This window comes from Colletotrichum truncatum, assembly GCF_014235925.2.
Source record: "Colletotrichum truncatum strain CMES1059 chromosome Unknown Contig_0008, whole genome shotgun sequence".
NCBI lineage: Eukaryota > Fungi > Ascomycota > Sordariomycetes > Glomerellales > Glomerellaceae > Colletotrichum > Colletotrichum truncatum.
In genome coordinates, this window is record NW_027222405.1 from 1,986,515 (window position 1) to 2,004,526 (window position 18,012).

The 18,012-nt window shown below is 50.2% G+C and overlaps 6 protein-coding genes across 6 annotated transcripts; 4 read left to right on the top strand and 2 right to left on the bottom strand.

Annotated features, from left to right (window-relative positions):
- Positions 1–2,294: 2,294 nt before the first annotated feature.
- Positions 2,295–4,206, top strand: CTRU02_212019 (major facilitator superfamily transporter; the record flags this gene model as incomplete). Its single annotated transcript, XM_036725152.1, has 5 exons — positions 2,295–2,404; positions 2,461–2,756; positions 2,810–2,978; positions 3,055–3,761; positions 3,827–4,206. 5 exons carry the CDS (start codon positions 2,295–2,297, stop codon positions 4,204–4,206), a joined length of 1,662 nt encoding a protein of 553 aa, XP_036583317.1.
- Positions 4,207–5,011: 805 nt separating this feature from the next.
- Positions 5,012–6,339, top strand: CTRU02_212020 (oxidoreductase; the record flags this gene model as incomplete). Its single annotated transcript, XM_036725151.1, has 6 exons — positions 5,012–5,424; positions 5,504–5,676; positions 5,750–5,886; positions 5,964–6,019; positions 6,146–6,254; positions 6,307–6,339. 6 exons carry the CDS (start codon positions 5,012–5,014, stop codon positions 6,337–6,339), a joined length of 921 nt encoding a protein of 306 aa, XP_036583316.1.
- A 1,877-nt stretch (positions 6,340–8,216) lies between these two features.
- Positions 8,217–10,241, top strand: CTRU02_212021 (uncharacterized protein; the record flags this gene model as incomplete). The annotated part of the gene is made up of 1 exon (XM_036725150.1): positions 8,217–10,241. One exon carries the CDS (start codon positions 8,217–8,219, stop codon positions 10,239–10,241), a length of 2,025 nt encoding a protein of 674 aa, XP_036583315.1.
- A 528-nt stretch (positions 10,242–10,769) lies between these two features.
- Positions 10,770–13,952, bottom strand: CTRU02_212022 (peroxisomal hydratase-dehydrogenase-epimerase; the record flags this gene model as incomplete). Its single annotated transcript, XM_070205764.1, has 8 exons — positions 10,770–11,058; positions 11,123–11,736; positions 11,847–12,269; positions 12,324–12,732; positions 12,782–13,169; positions 13,232–13,321; positions 13,387–13,723; positions 13,794–13,952. 8 exons carry the CDS (start codon positions 13,950–13,952, stop codon positions 10,770–10,772), a joined length of 2,709 nt encoding a protein of 902 aa, XP_070060577.1.
- Positions 13,953–15,183: 1,231 nt separating this feature from the next.
- Positions 15,184–16,086, top strand: CTRU02_212024 (d-glycerate 3-kinase; the record flags this gene model as incomplete). Its single annotated transcript, XM_036725148.1, has 1 exon — positions 15,184–16,086. One exon carries the CDS (start codon positions 15,184–15,186, stop codon positions 16,084–16,086), a length of 903 nt encoding a protein of 300 aa, XP_036583313.1.
- A 242-nt stretch (positions 16,087–16,328) lies between these two features.
- On the bottom strand, positions 16,329–17,918 carry CTRU02_212023 (uncharacterized protein; the record flags this gene model as incomplete). The annotated part of the gene is made up of 1 exon (XM_036725147.1): positions 16,329–17,918. The coding sequence occupies one exon, from the start codon at positions 17,916–17,918 to the stop codon at positions 16,329–16,331; it is 1,590 nt and encodes a 529-aa protein (XP_036583312.1).
- Positions 17,919–18,012: the final 94 nt, after the last annotated feature.

An 18,012-nucleotide genomic window follows, 5' to 3' on the forward strand; every position in this document is an offset into this window, starting at 1 on the left:
GATGTAAAAGCATACTACTCTATGTCGAAGCTGGCAACGGTTTGATATGGCTAGGTAGGTTTCCTGTTTTTATCCTGCTTTTGTCCTTTCTCTAAACCAACCCCGACTGAGCGTTATTCAGGGACAGAAGCGGATTAATTATCCGAGCTAAGAAATAGTTGTTCCGGACCCGCATGCTCTCCTATCCAGCTGTTTTGCGCCTCACTCAAAGTTATTGATAAACTACACATCTCAGCCTACCATAGTTGATGCTTAAATGGGGACATCATTACCATATTCTGTGTAGGTATGGATCGCAAATCTTTCGCCCCCATTCCTTCTTACATGGCGTTGGTAGACACGTTGAAAGGCGCCTCCACTCCTTCTTTTTTCCCTCCCTTTTCGTTCCGGGCAACTTGAACCCTGCTGTTTTTTTTTTTTGGCAATGAAGTACTGATATAGGAGGGATGGAAATTTAACGAACCAATTGGACGCGTACCTGCCGCCTGTCTCAGCTGGGGGGGGAAAAATTAGACAAAAAGAAAGAAATGATGAGGTCGAAATCACTCCAATACTGAAGCGGGTCAATAAGCAAGTGGACAGGGCTGCGGCAGAGCAACTCTTGAAAGAATTATAGACCGGCCTTCCTTGCCACATCATTTACGGGTTGTTAATCCAACTTCCCCGTGCCCTGTTTCCTGCTTCCGCTCGTTTTTCTCTAACAAGGGAGGCCCCTTGCAGGCCCCTTGCCCCAGGACTGAAATGTGTGTTAAACAGAGGCAAGTGAACATGGATTCCTCATCAACATCGATGACCCTGCCATCTTGCAAACGTCGTTCTCCGCAGGAAATGAAGTAACGTTCTGGTCCGACTTTGAGATACGCATAGCGCTTTGTAATCAGCCTACGGAGTACGACGACCTCAGGATCCGTCCAAGTGTATCCACCTCGGCTGTACAACTACAACTGACGCCAGGACACATGCTCGCTTGGTGAGAGACACATGTTTCAGAGCTCCCTCAACCCCCCCCCCCCCCCCCCCCCCCCCCCCCCCCATCTCTAGTCAATGTCCGATTCATCTCTCATCACTAATGCGAATAGTCATACTAGCGATGTCTGCGCATATGACGGCTTTGGAGCGCAATGCAGTTGGTTGACTAAAGTAGTTGTTGCGATTGGTCGGTGTTGGAGTCGGTGTTGGCGTCACCGGGTTGTTGGTCGCAGCTTGTGTTGGCAAACTCCGAAGTCAAATGGCTTCCGATTCGGCGTTGATCATGGCCGTTCACAAACTGGTTGCTTATTGGCTACCCTCCATCTTAGTCCATCCTGTATTGCGTTATTGAGACTGCACCACACTTGCATTTCCCTTCTCTGTGCCACCGATTGTTTGGTACTTGTGGCTGCTCTTCAAGATATTCTTCATCTCTGAACGACGCCTCTCTACCACAAAAAACACGACTGGCCAGTCAGTGATTCTGACCCAAAGCTGACACCCTCTTGCTCGAATTAGCATTAGGGATGTCTCACTCGAAGTCTCAGTCTACGAGGATTGGCGTGGCGCGCCGGGGTCAAGCCGCATCTGCCTACAAAGCCTTGAACGCCAGCTTACGGCCGGCAGCCAGCGGACGACAGGCAAGCGTCTGGAACCACGAGCTTCGAACCCAAGCGTTCCAATCCATGGTCTGGACGGACGGTGGTTTGGGTTTGGAAATGTTCGGAGCTAATCGAACGCATGCGAACGGGGTTTGATCGCCGAACATGCTTTTTGTGTGTGATCTTACTCCTATTCGTCGCTCCGAACGCCGACCTGGGTTTATATTTCCCCTTGCATTCAGACACGAAAAGAACCCGTGCCAGCACTTTTTAATCATCGGCTCCCGTCTCCGCAACCAACTCTCAGCTTCGATCGCCTTTCTCCGCGCCTCTCACGCGCCTGTAGGACGCATCCACATCAATTACGGCATCCTCTATGATGACTTCATGCGCCGGCAACTACCACAACCGCATATCGCAAGCTATCGTCGTTAAGATTATTCCGGCCGCGACTCGAGACCCTGCGACCAGAGCATCAGTTCTCTAAAAAGTTCGCCTCAATTGGTGACGGGGGGAGCGACACCCCTCGGCATGCATATCACTCTTACTGAACATCTGGTGAATCTTGACCAACTTGCAAACCTGGAGTCCTAGGCCTAGCACCTGTTACACCTCACCAACGAGACGGCCAGCCCATGCAATTTCTAGAGCGATCAGAACGCAGATTTATCTTTGGCTTGAAGACTTGTAGCTAAAATTCTCATCTTAGCCACCGAGGCTGCAATGAGTCCTTCTAGCGATGACGCCGAGGCTAACAAGGCTGAGACCCTACCAAAACCAATTTTTCAAGACGCCTCGTTACCAACATGGAGATTTTGGCTGCTCAGTATCGGGTGCGTACTTTGCCTACGTCTTACCGATCTTTTGCTAATACTATTTTGCTGAGAAGACTTTGTTTGGGCCTCTTTCTGGCAATGTTGGACTCTTCCATCGTAGCCACGAGTCTGTACACCATCGGTGCCGAGTTTGAATCAATGGAGCTCATAAACTGGGTTGCTCTCGCATATACGCTTACATATCTCAGCTGTGCAGTCTTGTTTGCGCGATTATCGGACGTTGTTGGCCGACGAAACGCCTTTCTGGCAAGCTTTGTCATTTTTTTCGGCTTTTCTCTTGGTTGTGGCTTTGCCCAGAGCTTGGAGCAATTGATTGCTTGTCGCGCACTACAGGGCCTAGGAGGTTCCGGTGAGTTAAAACTGGTTCAGCTTGTCAGTGGACGAAGCTAACGTTTTTTGAAGGCCTGTACTCGATCACCATGATCATTTTCCCAGAGGTGGGCCCCAGGCATTTGCAACAGCACATCGCCAGTCTAGTAGGGATGGTCATCGCAAGTGCCGGTGTTCTGGGCCCAGTGCTGGGTGGTATTCTCACCCATTATGCCTCGTGGCGGTGGGTGTTCTGGATCAAGTACGTCTCTTCTACCCGCAGAAAGAAGCAGAAACTTTGCAGAGTGTTAGATGACTGGGTATTGATATCTTTTTAGTGGTCCCGTAGGACTTGTCTCCATGGTTGTCTTCTACCTGACGTGGCCGCAAGCTGAGCATCTTCCGACACTGCAACGAAGATCCTGGAAAGAGTTGGACTTTGTAGGATCTTGCCTCCTTATAGCGGCTTCTGTGCTCGTTGTCTTCTCGTTCCAGAATGCGGGTTCGGACGGAAACAAGTGGCAACAAGCTGACTTCGTCGTTCCAATCACCGTTGGTACCGCCTGTTTTCTTGCTCTGTTGGGCTGGGAGGTTTTAGTTGCCCGGGTTTGGGAGAAAAGGATCATGGCTGCCATTCCAATTCGCCTCCTACGTAACCACGTTTACGTCGCCGCCATGTTCAACACGATGTTTCTCGGCTTCCCGTACCTTCTTGTTGTATATTCATTTCCTATTCGTATGCAGGTTGTCAACAGCAAAAGCGCCTTGCTCGCAGGCATACTTCTCTTGCCAATGCTAGGGTCTGTTGCATTGGGCAGTACTCTCGGTGGATTGATGAGCAAAAGCAGGAACTTCCTTTTTGAGACGATGTTTGTCGCTAGCTGCTTCATGACTCTTGGCTGCGGTCTGTTGACGACATTGTCTTTGTCGACTGAACTGGAACCGAAAGCCCTGGGCTTTCTTACTCTGGTAGGATTTGGGTTTGGGCTGTCGGCTACATCGTCCACCATCCTCGCCACAACGGAGTCTAATATCTTGGATCATGGTAAGTGTGCTATAGAAATACATCTGTCAACCTTCTTGTCCACCCTGTTCTAACTTGCGAACGAGCCCCGGCCCAAGGGATTATCGCGCAGGTCCGAATTCTTGGTGGTAGTTTGGGTATCGCAGCTTCGACGGCGATTCTGGGCACCATGATGCGAGAAGAGCTTGCAGGGCTCGTCGAGCCTGAACAATTATCAATTCACGGAGCAGGAATGGCCTTATCGGAGACGCAAGCCACGGCCGTACGAAAAGTTTACGCAGATTCATTCCGGCAAGCAATGAAAGTGAGCACCATCTTGTCGAGCATTGCAATCCTAATCAGTTTGGGAACGTACCACAGGAATCGGGTCTCAATAGAAGTGAAACGGCAGCTGCACATCAAGGCAGAAATAGAGAGGAGGCGGAGGGAATCGGGGGCAACAACACTAGTATCATCAACAGAGTAACAGCTGACGGCGGCGTTTCCGTGTGTTTTGGTTGGTGATTTTGGATTCGGGTAAGCCAAATTCAGCATTACCACCGTTACGGCTGTGATACCATGTTACGTTGGCACCATTGTGATTTATCGTTGGATTGTGCGAAGAATATAGAATCTAGATATTGACGACGGCAACGTCTACGAACTTGAACGAAATAATCACTTGCCTTGATGACATGACGTTGTGTTCAATACGGTGCATCCTGGGGGTTAAGTCCTCATGGACGCGCTGGCTACTTATTCGGTTAGTGCAATAGCCGAGATCGTGTTGTTAGGCCAGGCGTGTGTAGTGAGTGGGTCTGTGTTGCGGGGGAAGAAAAGGCCGCCTAGATCGGAGTTCAAAGACAAGAACTAACTACCTGGTGAGCCTGTTTCAGAAGCTTCGAGTAAAGCAAAGAAACGTTATCAATCTGATAAAGCCGACTACACTAGTTTTTCCCTATAATTATTGTGAGTTTTCTACAATTACCTTAGCCCTCCGCTCGTGGTTGGATAACAAAGCACACACGTCGGGCAGGGAATGATGCAATCGCGCAACCCCGCCGGTTATCGGGTCGTTGAAACCCCGCAGTGTGGAGCCTCTCCATTCCGTCCGCCGCGCCGTCCACTCTCTTCCCCTCGCCTTATCCGTGTGTGTATAGTCGGAAACGTGTTGAGAGTCATTCGTCCGTGAGCTTACACCATGCCATGTAACCCCTGGATTATTAAGTCAATAAATAACCAAGGGCCCTACTGCTTCACCCTTGAGCCGTCTTTCTTCTTGATCTTCACACATGCCTCTACATAACCACACAACCCAGTCAATCAGATCTTTGTTCAGATTTCACAAGTCATCTCCCTTGCGGATCACTTTGAGTCAAAATCACATTAGAAACATCATGTCTGCCACCGCCGCTGCAAAGCGCCTCGAAGGCAAGACGGTGCTCATTACTGGCGCCTCTAGCGGCATTGGACGAAGCACCGCGTTCGAATACGCCCGAACTGCACCTAACAACCTGAAACTCATTCTCACAGCCCGTCGCATTGACAGCCTCAAGGAGATCGCTACCAAGATTAATGAGGAGGTTGGCAACGGCGTCAAGATCCATCCCGTAAAGCTGGATGTCAGCAACCCGGAGGAGGTTCGCCAGCTTGTTCCTAACTTGCCTGAGGAGTTCAAGGACATCAATATCTTGGTAAACAATGCGTAAGTTTCTTTCCGCTGGTCACAACCCGTATTACACAGAGGCGACCATGGCGATAAAGGGACTGACTGTCTTCACCAGTGGCCTCGTCAGGGGAGTTGCGAAGGCCCCTGAGATTGCCGAGGAGGACATCAATGTCATGTTTGCTACTAACGTCACTGGTCTTATCAATGTGACGCAGGCCATCTTGCCCATCTTCAAATCGCGGCCTGATGGTGGTGCCGGAGACATCATCAACATTGGCTCCATTGCCGGTACGTCTTTAAACACACTACGACCAAATAACCAATCACGGCTACGGCCAGCCAGCTGACAACTACACCGTAGGGCGTGAACCGTATCCTGGCGGCTCCATTTACTGTGCTACTAAAGCTGCTGTGCGTAGCTTCACAGACAGCCTGAGAAAGGAGCTCATTGCTACGCGCATTCGTGTCATTGAGATTGACCCTGGCCAAGTTGAGACTGTATGTGTATTAGCCTATAACTTACCTGAGAGCGAGCCATCTTTGGCAGAACTGAGACCATCCTAACATGACACCAGGAATTCTCCGTTGTCCGCTTCTATGGCGACAAGTCCAAGGCCGATGCCGTATACGCGTAAGTAACTCTCTTCGCGCCAACCCGTTCTTTGGCTTCATTCAATGGTCTTTTCCAAGACCTTTGTGGGACAACGAGGTGCTCTGGATGCGGATATAGAGCTGACAATTGTTTCTGTTGCTGTAGTGGCTGTGAGCCTCTCACGCCAGATGATATCGCTGAAGTTGTCGTCTTTACGAGCACGCGTCGGGAGAACGTGGTTATCGCCGACACTCTCATCTTCCCCAGTCACCAGGTAAGTTATCAGAACCTATTGGCTTGGATAAGACTTCTAACAGCTTTTTCAGGGTGCTGCTGGTATTCTGCATCGCAAGTCTTGAGGGGCAGCACTTTACATGGGGCAAAAGGGTCTAGTCCATAGGGGCAGAAAGGCCAGAGCTGAAGATGCCCCTGAAAACCAGGTGAAGTACCTTGGGTGCTCATAAAACCTTTTGACTAGTCGCTGGAAGGCGGGTCAGAGATGGAGAAAGTGGTGTATTTGATACCTATTTTTTGGTTGGTTGTTATCAACCCAGGCTTTTCAAGCCCTTCGCAAGATGTGGACACCATGCGCGTTACAGAGCCGTTAAATGTCCCAGAAGAACGATGTTGATACATATAACCGCTCGCTTTTCCGTCCTTTCAAATCCGTCAGTGTCTCATTCCGTAGACGAGCCGCCTTGGCATGTTGGTCATAGTGCAGATGGAGGATATTCCTTCGGAGTTTAGCACATCTGCCCCTCCCATCATCACTCTATGTCCGAAAAAATGAACTGGTTTGCCCATGGGGAATTGGCCCTACAAGTCTTTATGCCATTAAACCGCTGGCTGTTGGCCTAGTTTGACTCAGATCCCACTGCAAACCTGTTGTTTTCAAGATCTCTTTCAGTCAAGAACCAAGGCAATTCATGTCGCTGCAGGTGCCTGAGAGTAGAAGGCGGAGTTTTTAATCTAGTCGCTCACCGGATAGGTGAAGGTCATCCGCAAACCGACGTAACGATAAAAAAGAGAGGCATTTTGAAGCCGTAGAAATGCAGTTCTAGTCATTCGAAATACCAGTATACTGGGTCGAGTTTTTGAACGTACCTGCACAAACTAAATATATTTCCCGTTGAATACACTTTGACCTACTGGCTCCATATGGTAATGGGCTAGTGAATGTAGGCCTAGATCCGAAGTTATTATGTACTTTTTCGAGACCAGTGGCAATTCGAATAAGATACACTCGAAAAGCATCTCACTGAGTAGGTAGTGAGTTGGGATGAGCGTAAACGAAAGGCGCGCAACAAATGTTGCATACAACTGGGGAGTCAGCATGAGCCTGGGTGCCAATGTAGCCCATCAAACCGCTATGTGGGAACGGGCACATGTCTATCAACGGAACTACTGGCCACTTAGGAGACGGCCAAGACTGTGTTTAGCCAGTTCGGTGCCCTCATACCAAGGCATGCTTTTGTCTATGTCTTCTTTCTACGGGAAGGTACTGACACTATCTATGCCACATAGCCGGCCTGAATGCAGCTGAAAAATATAGGATACTGTCATATATCATTGATACGAGCAGTAAAATCTAGGTAGAAACTAGGCAGGCACAATGTACCTTTTGCCATTTAGCAGTCGATGGTAGCGTGGTTCCACAGCAGAGAAGGGTGCAGCTTTTGCATGTGGCCCGAGCCCAACTAACCAACCGGTACCGGTTGCTGCGCTGTGCAGCGTTTATGGCTCAGTAGAGCTGTTGGAAAATACATGGCCCTCACGTTCTAGCAGCCCCGCTACTGATCCGTCGCTTTCGGTAGGCTTGGGTTGGTACTTTGTCTGCTTACTACTAATTCCCTCCCATCAGCATGGGACAACACACATACCGACTACTCCGTACAGTGCCTTGTTTAACCATGCCCCTGGTAATCCCTGCCGAGATTCTTTCTCCTCTCCCCAGCAGGCGCAAAAACATTTCCAACACTCCCACAAACCTCCATTATCCTCCAACTTGTCGCATCTCGTGCCCAGTGTCTGCACATCAACATCGCCGTCATCTCTCAAGTGCTTACCACTACCTGATTGCGCCACGAATACCCTGCTGCTGTAGGGCCTTCGCCCACCGTCACGCTGCAGTAGGCAACCGACGTCACTGCTGCATCGACAACGCGGCTTCGTTCGACCGCGCCGCATCGTCGCTTTCCACACCATGCAAGGGCTACAACGGCCATGAATATTCAATATGGGCTTCACGAACTTTCTCGGTTCCTCCACCGATAAACTACAGTCCTCCCGCCCCAAGCCATCCCCGTCTGTCGCCGCCAATAACAACCCCGATGTAACCCAAGCCCAGAGTTCCGATGCCATTCTCAATCATGGATATATATATGACGAGGCACACCTGCGCAATCTGCCACCCGACTGCCCCGATCTTCGCGAACTCAATAATAGCCTCGAGGCCCTTGCCGCCGTCTTCCCTGATATTCAGATCCAAGTCTTCCGCGAGATGCTGACCAATTTCGACGAAGACTCTAGGCTGGCTGTGGTCGCCGACGCCCTCCTGAAAAATCGCGTCGCATGGGTGAAGGGTCGCTGGAGAGTACCTGAACACCAGCACAATGAGCCCGCGCTACCAGACTCGAAAACGGATCAAGAGCAGCACCCCCTGATTCCTCGTGTCGAGACCTTCCGAAGCCCTGATTACAAGCAGGCTGTCCAAGCGCTAGCCTGGCACGAATTTAAGGGCCTCTCCCGCTCTACAATCAATGCTGTTCTTGCCGAGTCAAATTATTCCTATCTTGATGCTCGGAAAACCTTAGTATCTCTTTCTTCCAAGTCATGGCGCTTTACCATATCCTCCCTCTTCTTGCGCCGGAAACCTGTCGCTACGGGAGACGCCGAAAACCATCCCCTGATTGTCTGGAAGTCAACCGGCCAAGGCGCTATTGTGCCGTCTTTGAAGGCTACGAGCAATGCTGAATTGGATCGCGAACTGTACCGTGATTTGATTCAACCACTGAAAGAGCGAACTAGGCGAACCCAGGAGGAGACGGACCGGGGGTTGGCTATTCTTTTAAACAGCGAACAGGCCGAGGAGGTTGGCGCCCTACACGAGTGTGCTTGCTGTTTCACCGAGTCTACCTTTGAAGAGTTCACCAATTGCAACACCGACGGCCACATGTTGTGCTTTCGTTGTGTTCAGCATTCCATCAAGGAAGCTGTCTTTGGGCAGGGTTGGCACAGCAGCATTGACCCGGATTCTGGGACGCTCAAGTGTCTGGCAGTTGAAGGCAACGGCTGTCCTGGCCATATTCCATACGACCATCTGCACCGCGCGATGCTGGAAGAGAAAAAAGGCGCCGAAATTTTGCATAAACTTGACCAGCGCTTGGCAGAGAATAGTCTGCTCGCATCTAATGTGTCACTGATCCGATGTCCCTTCTGCGAATACGCTGAAGTAGACGACATCTATCTTCCGGCCCACGAAACACAATTACGTGTCAGACTCGACAGTATTCTCAGTCTTCTACTAATCGCTGTTTGTGTCGTCACGGTGCCTCTCTTTCTGCCTGTGGTGCTGTTGTCCTCTTTTGTGTGTCTTTTGTTAAGCACAAAACAAACGGTAGGCGACCACCTCGTGGCGCAGTGGAACATGGCCATTGGCCGTCACCGACGACGGCGCCGCGGCCTGAAATTCACCTGCCTGAACCCTGACTGCAAAAAGAACTCTTGCTTGTCATGTTCCAAATCGTGGACCGATATACATGTGTGCCATGAATCATCTCTAGTTGCCCTGCGTACACAAGTCGAGCAGGCTATGAGCATGGCTATCAAGCGTGTTTGCCCTCGTTGTCATACATCTTTTGTCAAGAACTCAGGCTGCAACAAACTTACTTGCCCTTGCGGTTACAAAATGTGCTACGTATGCCGGAAAGATATTGGCGGCACTAACGGTGAAGGCGAAGGCTACAGGCATTTTTGTGATCACTTCAGGCCGGACGGCGACCCCCGGCCGTGCACCGAGTGTACAAAATGCAATTTGTGGGAAAGTGAGGATACAGACGTGGTGCTAAGACAGGCCAAGGAGGAAGCCGAGGAGAAGTGGCGGGAGACAGAGAAGCGGGAGCTCAGTGGGGCCGAGAAAGCTTTTTTGGAGACGGGCTTCGCTAGGAACGGGGTCTCGCCGGTCGAGAGTTACCTAAAGAGCGGACGAGTGCCTACCTTAGCTGAGGTGTGCGATTTTGTTGTTGAGGCCGTCTTTGTATAGATGCTCAAAGCGGACAAGGAATATGGTTTTGGTGCTTAGGCAACACACCAAAGCTTTCACAACTGCCGCAACAGAGTCTGGAGCTGGGTTCATACTATCACATATTTTTATTCCTTTTCCCTTTCTTGCATTTAGGAGCAACGAAGCATTACTGGGCGTTGGGGCACAAGAAAGGCAGATTTCCTTTTAGTAATGTTGGGAGTTGCCGCGATCGGACATCGGAGGTTCTATTCTAATTAGAGCATTTGGCGCTGACACAAGCATGGGTTTACGATTGCCTAGCAGATACTTTTTGTAATTGGGGAAGTAAGAGACCTTTTTTTTTTTATTTTTAATATTTTCTTTGTCCGTCATTTTGCTTCAAGGGTCATTGATCCAAGTGGCTCCTACAAGAAACAAATACATAAAACCATTACTCATACATCCTGTTTCCACCAAGTCCAGTTCCAACAGACGTGCAAACAGCAGCGGCTACAAGAAGCCTGCTCTGACAACTAAAATGCGAGCTTCTAGGCTTGCCGCTAATGCTTAGATTTTGCTCTTATCGGCTACTAACTCGGCTGCGGCGCCGCCGATGGCCAGTTTGCCCGTTTCCTTGACCTTAGTCTGGAAGATGATCTTGCCACCATCCTTCCACATCTCCGTCACGAGAGTCTGGCCAGGAATAACAGTGCCGGCAAATCGTACTTTGATGTTCTTGATGGGACCGAAACGTTCGTAAATGGCCTTGCCAGCAATACCGAAGAAGCACAAACCATGAAGGATAGGTGCCTTGAAGCCTCCCATCTTAGCAAAGGCAGGGTCTACGTGAAGAGGGCTGCATTCATCTCGTTAGTGTCACGCAAAAGGCACAGTGAGTCGTCGTCAGACGGATAACTTACTTATAGTCTCCACTTAGTCGGTACAACGCCGCCTGTTCTTCAGTTGTCTTCTCCTCAACCACGACATCGGGATGTCTAGAAGGAGGCTTGTTGGAAGCCGTGCTAGGGCCGCGATCAGCTGGCTTCTTCTGGCCGCCAAAGCCACCACAGCCCCTAAGGAATACCGTCATCTCATTGTAGAAAATGGGCTCCTTAGTCTCAGCATTGACTGTTGTGATACCATTTTTGACAATGGCAGCGCTGCCTTTGTCAACGACCTCAAGCAGCTTGCCGTAGGATACAAGCTTCGCGGCGGTGGGGATGGGGTATTTCTTAATCTCAAGATACTGTTCTCCATGCAACAGCATCATGGGGGAAAAGTTTGGAACGATGTCGTCAAAGTTGTAAGGCATTTCAGTCCCAAAAGGAGGGATAACGCCAAAGGTTGGGATAACTTGGAAGTCGTCGGCACCTTCGAAGACATATTTCAGCTCGTTGCGCTTAGCACCGATTCCAAGGTTGTACAACATAACGTCGCGCTCCTCGTACTTGAATTCGGTGCCTTGAGGTTCGGCCTTCATTGCCGCCTTAATAGCTTCGAGGTATTGACTGTCACCTTCAGACGGTTTCTCTTGCTACAGACTCATTAGAATACCGTTTTTTTTCTTTCTTTTAGAAAAAACTTTGTTGACTATTGCTACTATATAACATGTGCTTTTACTGACAGAAAGGTGCAGGCTCATACCTTGTTGCTCTTGTTTTCCATGTTGGCCATGACCTTCTGAAGACCGTCCTGAGTCTTCTCAGGATGGTCAGCACGGCCATCCTCGAAATTACGGATGGAATCCCAGTGCTTCAACACCTCTTCGGGAGTCAAGGGAACGTCGACGGGGAAGCCGTGACCGCCGCTTCTCTGCCAGCGGGTCTGGCCAACCCAGCCACTGCCGACCTCGTACAAGCCACCCGTAGGGTTCTTCGGAACCTTGTCACTGCAGAGGGCGAGAACAATGGGAGCAATATAATCTGGCTTGAAGGCCTGTACCATCTCCTCCGGCATGATAGTCCTCGTCATAGCCGTACCGGCGTTAGGCGCAATAGTATTGACGTAGATGTTGTACTTGTACCCTTCAAGTGCAAGGGCGCGAGAAAATCCAAGAATACCGCATTTCTAAGAATTTGTCAGCCATTAGTGTTTCTCTAAAGATGGTTATGGGAGGCATACTGCAGCGGCATAGTTAGCTTGGCCAAAGTTGCCATAAATACCCGAGGTAGAAGTGGTGTTGATGACACGGCCGTACTTTTGCTTCAGGAAGTAAGGCCAGGCCGCCTTGGTAACTTTGTAGGTGCCGCGGAGATGGACATTCAGGACGGGGTCCCACAGGCTATCGTCCATATTGTTAAATGCCTTGTCACGGAGAATACCTGCATTGTTAACAACAATGTCAATGCGGCCAAAAGCATCCACAGCGGCTTTGACAACGGTTTCGCCATCCTCTGCTGATGCCTTGACACCAACAGCCTTGCCGCCAAGTTTCTTGATCTCGTTTACTACATCGTCGGGGTTGGCCAGGTCATTGACAACAACAGAAGCGCCATGCTTGGCGAACGCCAGACTGTAAGCCCGGCCGATACTAAGAAGTGTTAATCTCGGACATTGACTACAATGACGATGAAACTCACCCAGCACCCCCGCCGGTAACAAGGGCAACGCGACCCGTAAAATCCAGCTTTTCACCCTGATCATTGGGGCCCATCTTCATGGAGTCTTCAAGAAGAGTTAAGAAATCATTGGGACCGGATGGGTATTGAGGGTTGGAGAAGTCGATAGCCTGATCCCATTTCTTGAGAATAGCTCCAGGCGTATAACTGTCATCAGCTTTGAGAAGTAGGCCGCTTGACCTTTCCCAGCGCAGCTTCGCAACGTGGCCACCTCCAACCTCGAAGATGGAACCGTTCTCATCAGTGTTATCCTTATGTACCAGGACGGCGACAAGGGGTACAACCCAGTCAGGCTTCAGATTCTCCAAAACGTCAGGCGGCATGACAGTTTGTGTCATTCTGCTGGCGGCTTTTGACTCAATTAGCCCAAACAGATCCTTTCCCATTCCGCTTCTCACACGTTGCACTTACCGATTGGTGCAATTACGTTGGATAGAATGTTGTACTTGGCACCTTCCTTGGCCAATGTTTCGGTGAAGCCAACCATGGCCAGTTTGGCAGCTATGCAACGGAATTAGCACCCTGTAAATCATATACAAGTTGTTGGGTTGGGTAGTGGCGCTTACCTGAGTAATTGGTCTGGCCGAAGCTACCGAACAGGCCGGCAGCGGAGGCAGTGTTGATAACACGACCGTATTTTTGCTTTCTGAAATAAGGCCACGCTGCGCGTGCGCACTTGTAGGATCCCTTGACGTGCACCTTCATAATCAGATCCCAGTCGTCATCCTTCATATTCTTGAAGCTGATATCCCTGAGGATACCAGCATTGTTGATCAGTATATCGATACGACCGAAGCTCTGAATTGCCGTCTCGATAATCTTTTCGCCATTCTCGACCGAATCGTAATTTGCGACGGCCTTACCGCCAGCAGCCTTGATCTCGTTGACGACAACGTCGGCAGCCTGCATTACAATACACCTCAGCGACAGTTGGACTTTGGACAAAGCGTCCAGTGTTGCGGGATCTACTGACCTTAGTCGAATTGCCTTCGCCCTTGAACGAACCTCCCAAATCATTCACGACGACACTGGCGCCACGAGACCCAAAGAAGGTGGCATAGGCCTTGCCTAAGCCGCCGCCAGCACCCGTAACAACAACGACTTGGCCGTCATAACGTAGCTGACCAGCCATTTTGTGTATGTGAATGGGGACTGGTTGAATGACAGTGGCTAAATGACGCAGAGATATGATTTAGATCCAGAGAATAGAGCGACAAATTGGTAAGGAAAAGGCAGATTGTAGGGATAGAAGGGTATGGTGGTGAAAATAAAGTGCCGTGAAATGGAAGACTTGTGGTTTTCTTTACTCAGCACACCCGGCAACTCTCAAAGGGCCAACGTGACGGATGCCGCAGACAGAGCCGAGGCAGCGTCTCTGACCGAAGCCGACGAAAAACGCTAGTCCGAAACGGGGAAAAGCCTGATTTCACATGCAACTTTACCGTGGGCTTGGTGGAACTCTCAATGAGGTCATGTGGGGAAAGGTAGGTCCCTCCACCATTTCCCATGTCACATGCCCCAGATTTTGGCCTTCCTGGCCACTCAGAATGAATAGGACTGCCCATCTTTAACCCCAAACTTCTGAGCAGAATCCCTTGCACGGTAGGTAAGTGTACACACTGTAAGTTTGGGCGCCCAGCCAACCTTGGGGAGAAGTTGAGAACCACACCAGCCCCCTCAGTCTCCTCTAAGCTTCAGCTGGGGTGTAGTTGCACCTAGACAAACCCCGAGGTATTGACATAGCGGGGTAACTTATTACCGATAACCTAAATAGAGCACAATGTCAACCCTGCTCACTCTCGGAAGCTCAGCACGGCAACCCCCCCCCCCCCCCCCCCCCCAAAAAAAAAAGGAATAAGAGAGGAAAGGGCAAGGTTACTTGTGGATGTGCAGCAGATATGCGCAACCGAAAGCTCAATATTATAGGCGACTTTCTATCTTTTGTGCCTAAGCTCTCATGGTACGTCTATAATTGCAGATGTTACTTCCTTGACATTTCTCCCACTGGCCTCCAGGACGATGACCATACACAGTTCATGGGGTGAATTTCAAAACGTCATCTTCATGGGGGCATGTCCTTTGGAGCCTAAGTACGCCAGTCTGCAAGTAAATACGGTCATGTCCGTCTTCTGCAAAGTAAGTAGGTAATTGAGCGTACTGGACTCGCAGGGGGTTGGTCCTGTAGGCGGCAGACCCCGCCGGGACGTCTCGGCCTAGGTGGGCTTCCCCGCGGCTATTATCATCGGTGCCAATTTCCGCCTCCGAATATCACGCAATTGTTAAATCTCTCACCACACTTTGTCTATTACCATATCTAGTAAGCTATCAATACATCAAGTCAATACTGCCGTGCCACCACCGCAATGGCGTCTGCAGTTCCGCCAGTAACAAGCCCTAGCTTTGTTGATGACAAGAGTCCCCTTTGCATCCCCTTCATCACTGGTTTACTCGAGCAACGAACGCAGAAGGATGACATTCGCCCGTTTCTGATCGGTCTCAACGGTGTTCAAGGTGTTGGCAAAACCACACTCGTCAAATCTTTGGCCGATTCTTTAAGGAACCTTGGTCATAACACACTTGTCTTCAGCATTGATGATCTATATCTTAAGCATGAAGATCAGGTTGCTCTTGCCCGATCTCATCCAGATAATCTCCTTATGCAGCAGCGGGGCGAGCCCGGCACCCATGATATGCAGCTTGCGCGGGACTTTTTTGACAACATCACGAAAGGAAAACCAACAAAGGTGCCTTCCTACGATAAGGCGGCTTTTTCTGGCCAAGGAGACCGAGTGCCCCAGAGTCAATGGGCACAGGTCAATGCTCCTGGACAACCCAAGGTCCAAGTGGTTATCTTCGAGGGCTGGTGTGTGGGTTTTCGTGCTCTGCCGGAATCTGAGGTCGAGTTTAAGTGGAGAGCGCATAGCAAGACACTTCAAAACCATAAACTGGAACATTTGCTCTTGGTGAATGAGAGGCTGAAAGAGTACGATGCCATGACCGACCTGTTGGACGTGTTCATCCACATCGATGCAGATAACACTCAATACGTTTATGATTGGCGCTTGCAACAGGAGGCTGCTCTGCGCCAGGAACGGGGAACGGGGATGACAGACGAACAAGTCGTTAGGTTTGTCGACGGTTACTATCCCGCCTATGAGTTGTTTTCCGATAATGTGAGGAGAGGTATCCTCCCAAACGTTCCGGGCCATCAAATGAGGCTAGTGGTTGGTAAAGATCGAAGGGTAAAGGAAAATCTCGTGATATAAATGTTACTTGTTGAATAATGTTGCCACAGGTAACGGCATATTTACATGGTACCGAGGTTTACAATTTCATAAATAATTAATAGTGTAACACTTCCGCTTGAATACCAATCATAGTAGCCGTAAGTCATAAATCGTCGAAAGTCGTGGTGACCGCATGAAAAGGCAAACAAAAATATACACGGCGACTTTTCAGCTCCCCAAGATGGCTCGCCCGTAGGCCAAAGGGCCAGCAAGGGACCTCATCAAATCTCTTTATCTGCCAGCATGTCTTCACCCTTGTGCTTGATCTGGCTTAGCTTTTTATTGATGTTCTCCGTCCGAAGGCGGACCGCCTCCTCCCTGCTCGCAATCTCACTCTCAAAGTTCTCAACCGTAGCTCTCTTGTTCTGGCGTGCTTCTTTCAGCTTCTGAGCGACTTGGCCAAATTGCTCCAAAAACCAGTCACCAGAGCGCTCCCAATCACTAACGGTCATCTGCATGAAGAACTCTTTCTGGTCAACTTCGCGTTGACTTTTAAAATGATCAAGCTTGACAGGGAGACTGTCGCCCGTTAGGGGGCCTGCTGCTTGGAGCGGCTTCTTAGCTGGATCGTCGTCAAATGGTTGCTGGCGCAGCTGGGAGTATGTCATTCCAGCAAGCTCATTGTCGGCATAGTCGCAGCTTTCCCGACGTCTCTTCCCAGCCTTGTCTACCTGACTATAAGACACAGGTGGTAGAGAGCTCTCCCATAGAGCAGGTCCCCGAGACAGTGCCGTCTTACGATTCGCCCGGGGCGTACCGTGGTCGTCCTCACTAATAGGGTAATCGCTTGCAAGGCTTCCTTCTATGTCTTTATCTGGCAAGGGCGTGACACGACGAAACTCTTGACTCTTCCCGTCTTTCTTGACGCGCCTCAAACCATGACTAGAAGTCTGATACATTGGGGAATCTGAGAAGACCTCCTGATCGGCGTCGTAGGCTGGAGGCGCGTATGATCTCACAGTCGTAGGGTGAAAAGCTAGCCTGAGATGTCGTTTTGGTGAGCTATATATGGGCTCACTTGAATAAGCGTCTTGTTGAGCTACAGGTGCGTCGATGCTGGTGATGGGCAGCCCAGATCCATTCTTGGAAGTTGTAACACGGATTGAGCCATCTCTATTTATGGTGTATGGTAGTTTGTCGTCAGTTGTTCGAGTTTGCACATTGTCGAAGGTTGGCGCTGGAGAGCGAATGCGACTATCATTGACTTTGTGGTCCCTCTCGGAGTGTTGGGTCGTTGGCGAGCCAAATTGACTGTCAATTTGAGACTCCGGCCAGAAACCGGTAGCATCGCTGCTTTGGGAGTTCGCTCGGTGGCGCCGGTGCTGCTGTCTAGACGGCGACGCATCGGGGGCGTTTGCATTCGGAGGGTTGCGTATGGATGAAGGAAGATGCTGCGGTAGACCAGACTGATGCGCCTGGTGGAAGTGAATGGCATGTGTTCTAGCAGGTGGGAATGGCTTCGGAGCAGGAAGCGTAGCCGACTCGACAACTTCTTGACGAGTGGGAGGAGCTGGTAAGGCATCGGAGTGCTGTTGGCCCATTTGATCCATCGTTAGGTTGGCGTTTCTGTTCCGAAGACTCGATTCGGGGGAGACATTCCTGGCATATTGGGCCATCCCTTTTAGGCCTGTGTTTGGCAACATGATGCGGACAGGTTTCGAGAGAATTGTTGGATTACTGGACGGATTAGTCTCTACCTCAAATGCAAGAAGAGTACTAGGCAGGGGTCGACAATAAAGCAGCAGGAGCATCAAATGCTTGCAGGGGTCGCGTTTCGTTACGCGTCCGTATCGCGTCAATGTTAACTGCATGGAACTAGGAAGGCAGGTGTGTCATCTGTCTACAGTGTCAGGAACTTCGGTGGGGTTTGGTGAACTAGTGCTCAGCCAACGCTTATGGAAACAC